Source organism: Nansenia antarctica, assembly GCF_963989245.1.
Source record: "Nansenia antarctica genome assembly, chromosome: 11".
Taxonomy (NCBI): Eukaryota; Metazoa; Chordata; class Actinopteri; order Argentiniformes; family Microstomatidae; genus Nansenia; species Nansenia antarctica.
Window position 1 is genome coordinate 3,731,415 of NC_137681.1, and position 5,000 is coordinate 3,736,414.

General features: G+C 40.4%; 1 protein-coding gene across 1 annotated transcript in view; it reads right to left on the reverse strand.

Moving 5' to 3' along the window:
• Nucleotides 1-2,178: 2,178 nt before the first annotated feature.
• Nucleotides 2,179-5,000, reverse strand: part of tcerg1l (transcription elongation regulator 1 like) — a gene marked incomplete at both ends in the record, with an annotated part of 99,938 nt that continues 97,116 nt past the window's right edge. The window contains 2 exons of the mRNA XM_080541888.1: nucleotides 2,179-2,335; nucleotides 4,361-4,479. Coding sequence (XP_080398014.1) covers nucleotides 2,179-2,335; nucleotides 4,361-4,479 — 276 coding nt within the window. The remainder of the gene's footprint in view (nucleotides 2,336-4,360; nucleotides 4,480-5,000) is intronic.

Below are 5,000 nucleotides of genomic sequence, written 5' to 3' on the forward strand. Positions count from 1 at the left end.
TGAAAGTTCAACATGTGAGGTCAAATCAACTCAAAGTAACTTTCATCCAATTCAGAGAGTTAATGTAGGTGAAGTTAAGTGTTACTTGACTTTGTAAACAACTCTGAAGCATAGATTACAGTTTCTCCTGCTCCATACACTACTGTCAGGGTAAGGAACCATCTGACTATTATTAGTAAAATAGTGAACTAACCCAGTAAACAAAGAGTCCAAAAGACGTCCTCAGGGAAGCCGGAATGTGGGTTCAGATGACGTCTTTCTAGGACGTCCAGATGACGTCTTTCTAGGCGTCCAGGTGACGTCTTTCTAGGCGTCCAGATGATGTCTTTAGGACGTCCAGATTTAGGACGGATGATGTATTTAGGACGTCTGTAGTCCATAAGACGTCCTAAAGACGTAATCTGGACATCATCTGGGCGTCCTAAAAAGACGTCATCTGAACCCACATTCCGGCTTCCCTGAGGACGTCTTTTGGACTCTTTGTTTACTGGGAACCCCTGCCTAGTACAGTAGGTCATAATCAGTCAGTTACAGTACAAATTTGTGACAGGGTCTGGTGAAACGGTCCCCAAGTAGGGCAAGGCAGTTTTTCAGTGTTTTACAGATTATGTAAGTGTTGGTACACCTAACAGCAAATACTGGAGAACATCGCTCTGAATGAAAACAGACGCGTTTGCTAGTTGGTAGCTAGCTAGCAGCTAAGAAAGAACATCGCTACGCCTGTTTAGCACATCACAACATGCTGATAGAACATCAACATGCTATAAACACATACAGTAAGTACACACAATTAGATGATCACATGGTCCTTGCTTTTGAACATGTCCTAAAACGTAAGTTTGTTTACAAGCCGCGTATCACTAACCCAGTAGCCTGAAGCAATACGGCAGACGGTACAGTGAATCCAATTCACACATTATAAGTATTTATAATGATCCTAAAACTGTTGTTTGTTATATTGAGTGGGCTCTACAACACTTTCGTAATATGAAGAAAAAAACCTGAAAACACATTTCTTTTAGAAAAAAAAACGTTTTGGTAATTTGCGCGACTTGAGTTTTGCCTACATGCAGACCTTCTCAGCAGACCGTGTCACAGTTACCATTTCTGTTTCATACAATCAACTGTATAAAATGTGTTTTAGAATACTGCTCAGTTGAAGAATCCACAAACTTGCATGTTTAATTGAAAAATAAATGAGAAAACGTAACAAATTTAAGACGTTGTTTTTGTACAGTAAAACTATATACAGTATCTCAATTCAAATGAACATAGCTGTCCAAAACAACAGTCCTCTATACTCCTCACAATGTCTCCACTTATTACAGAGAATGCACTATTCATGAGTTTCACAATAATGGCATTTTTAAATGACAAGTTAAGCAACTTTGACTTCTCTTCAAAATATGTTTCTTTTTTTCGTTTACAATATCATCATAATCACGACATACATTTTTAGACAACATTTGAAAAATCCACTGAGACACAACGTCAATGTTCCAACGATCCTCACCAGATGCTTTGGAGAATCAAACATCTTGCTTGGAAAATATTTAAAAATATCAATTGCTCATTTTTAGCCATGATGCAGATGCAACTATTATGACATGTATGTATATGTACATAGGTCCTGATTTGCATGGGGTGTGTACACTGTACAGTGCATGTGGGTACGTATGTGTGCATACATGTGGACACATACGTTAAAAATCTACATCCAAGTCAGGTGAGAAGGAAAGCGAATGATCAATGAATGTTAATGTCACTGTGGTTTTAAACATGTGAAATATTTAGCACGATTCAAAATAGAGCTTCAATATGAAACATATTCTATCTCAGAGAGCTGTTCTGTCTCTATGCACATAGAGCCACGTACCGACTCAAAATCAGACCGCAAAGGAGTTTGCCAGGCAGGCAAACGTGCGACAACGCCGGACAATGCTTGCTTGCTCTCCCGTTGTTTCGTCCCGTAGTTTGTCCATGGAACCCGATACCGGTCGCCGTTCGTTATTCTAGAGAGTTCCGCTGGGGAAACTGGGAGCTGCTCGGCCATTTTGTGTTGGTTTTCAGAGTGACAGTTGGTGTGTGTTGGTCATCTTTTCGCATTCACTTATTGGTCATCTTATCCTTTCGGTATTTAGAGTGGGTGATTTCACGGTCAGGTGACTCCGCCCCTCCTCATCTCATCTTCCTCAGTCTGAGACGGTTCTCCTTATCTCTCTTCTTCAGGGCGTTGATGAACTGGTTGAAAAAGAGCTCCTGGTCCTTCTTCTTCTGCACCTGCTTGAAGCGCTGGTCTCGGGCGTACTTCTCTGAAAACTCTTTGAACGTCGACCTAGAGAGAGAGAGAGAGGAACATACTGGGTCAGCTTTGAGAAAGGGGTTAGGGGTTAGGGTTAGGCTCAGTGGCCTTGCGGTTAGAGTGTCCGCCCTGAGGTTGGGAGGTCGTGAGTTCGATCCCCGGCCGAGTCGTACCACCAAAGACTATAAAAAATGGTACCCGATGCCTCCCTGCTTGGCACTCAGCATTAAGGGTTGGATTGGGGTTAAGAAACTGCGACATACCAGCGTCATGTCCAGGGGGTGTACTTGTACATCAAGCCTCCTCACGCTATGGAAACAGGAGATAGGCTCCTGCCCTATGGGCCATTATGCTCGAGAACCATTGGTTCTCAAGGCTACTTATTTACCTTACTTACTTTGAGAAAGGGGGAGAGGATAATGATGCATTTCTCGTCATGTAGAACCTTCGATTGTAAATACATAAACATGACTGGGCTATATTAAAGTAGCTATTGTGTGTGGCTTACGGAAAGAGGTATCTTATAGATATAGTACTGTATGTGGAAAGCTATAGAATTCAACGGGGTACACAGTTTACTATAGCCTACCAACCAACAGGTGCATGTGAGTTGATTGAGGTAGTATGCATGTGTTGACTGAAAGGCCAAAGGAAAAACCCATATTCCCAGTAAACAAAGAGTCCAAAAGACGTCCTCAGGGAAGCCAGAATGTGGGTTCAGATGACGTCTTTTTGACGTCTTATGGACTACAGAAGACGATTCAGTAGTCCATAAGACATCCAACAAGCTATTAAGATGTTTCCATATTATATATCCCACGATCCTCTAGTCTATTTGAGTTTCGAATTATTGGATGTGGTAATGAGCTAGTGTAATGTATTTTTTAAATGGTCTTGTTTGACCGAATTTCAAGGAAATGAATAGTCTAATTCTACAGAGAAACGTGTACGAAACACGCATGAACGGCGCACGCACAAAATAATCACCACTTCTATAACTCCCTCTGTCTATACTGTGAACGGCTCAGCCTGATGCAGAGAGCATTATTCATACATCTTGTGTCTCTGGGCTGCATAAGAGTACTGTTCCTTAGATATTGTACGTGTAACCCGAAAAAAACATTCTGGTCGCAAGAGTCGTTCCAGCTATCCTCTGAATACTCTAAACTTCAATCAGAATGATCCCCCCCTTCCCTGCAGATAACCTTTTCATCACTCTGCCTTGCCTCTTCACTACGAGGGAAAATAATCACGGTTATGAAGAAGTCACAGACACAGACATCATCATCATCTCCTTGTCAATCAAGGACAGATCTGTTCATCCATATGATGCTACAATAACACTTAAGAAGGATTTTTAAAAAACGCTGCTATTATGTATACATGCATCATATGGCCTGTAGAGGCTTCATACATATAATAATAATAATCATAATAATAATCATAATAATAATCATAATAATAATCATCATCATACTAATAATACTAATAATACTACTACTACTACTACTAATAATAATAATAATAATAATCATAATAATAATAATAATACATTTTATTTATATTGCGCCTTTCAAAACACCCAAGGACACCTCACAGGGCGAATATGTTCAAATGTGTATACTGCTCTTAATTTCTTATGCTTATAGATGATTATGTAGATGTAATAATGTCGATTAATGTGTACTACTGATGTATTAACTTAACAGAAGGTTATTATAAAGGGTTATAAAGGCACCTCCCACAGAACATATCCATGATCAATGTTTTTTTTATCTATCACAGACCATGCCATCAATGCAAATGTTACGGTACATGAGGGAATACGGTACATGTGGGAAAACTAGGGTTAGGGTTAGGTGCTAGGGTGCTACGGTTAAGGTTAGGGTTAGGTTTGGGGGTAGGGTTAGGGTTAGAGATAGGATTAGGGTTAGGGTTAGACATGCCAGCATGTACCAAGTCGACGTAGCACCTAACCCTAACCCTAGTTTTCCCACATGTACCGTATTCCCACATGTACCGTAACACAAATATAGCAAACAGTTTATGGATTTTTACCTGGATGTAATTTTAGACTCTTCTAGAAGTTTTCTGAACTCCTCCTTCGCTTGCATCAGTTTACTCTTCTTCTCCTTGTACTCCTCCTTTATCCTCGCCTTGACAAACTGGTCAAACACCTAGACAGGGAACAAATCATGATTGGCAGACAAAAAGATTTTTATGATATGATGAAACGACGTGAAATGATATTGCAATATTGGTGGGCCAAAGTTTGGGGCTATGGTTTAACAAGCTGACACGGCTAACTTAACTCATCTCCTTCACCTTCCCTATGAACACTAAACTGATGTGATGCAGTCGGTCGGGCAACCAGGGTTGCCAGATGGGGCGGGTCACTTTTGATTACACTGGGGCCGAAAAAAAAAGCATTTGGGCGGTTGGGCTGGATACTACATAGAATTTAGATGTCAGTTCCCTGAAAGTTACAAAATGCGCGAAGTTAAAACACACACCTTAGTAGCTACATACAATGTGCAGGTTTTTTATTTTATTTTATAAACATCCTCAACAGACATACAGTTTAGGGGCAGGAGATGGGCACCTGCCCAATAGTAATTAGCGTTTCTTTTCTGACAATAACATTGTCATAAAACCTATATTATAGGTTTTGGGCTGGTGGTTTTTGGTGGATTTAGCA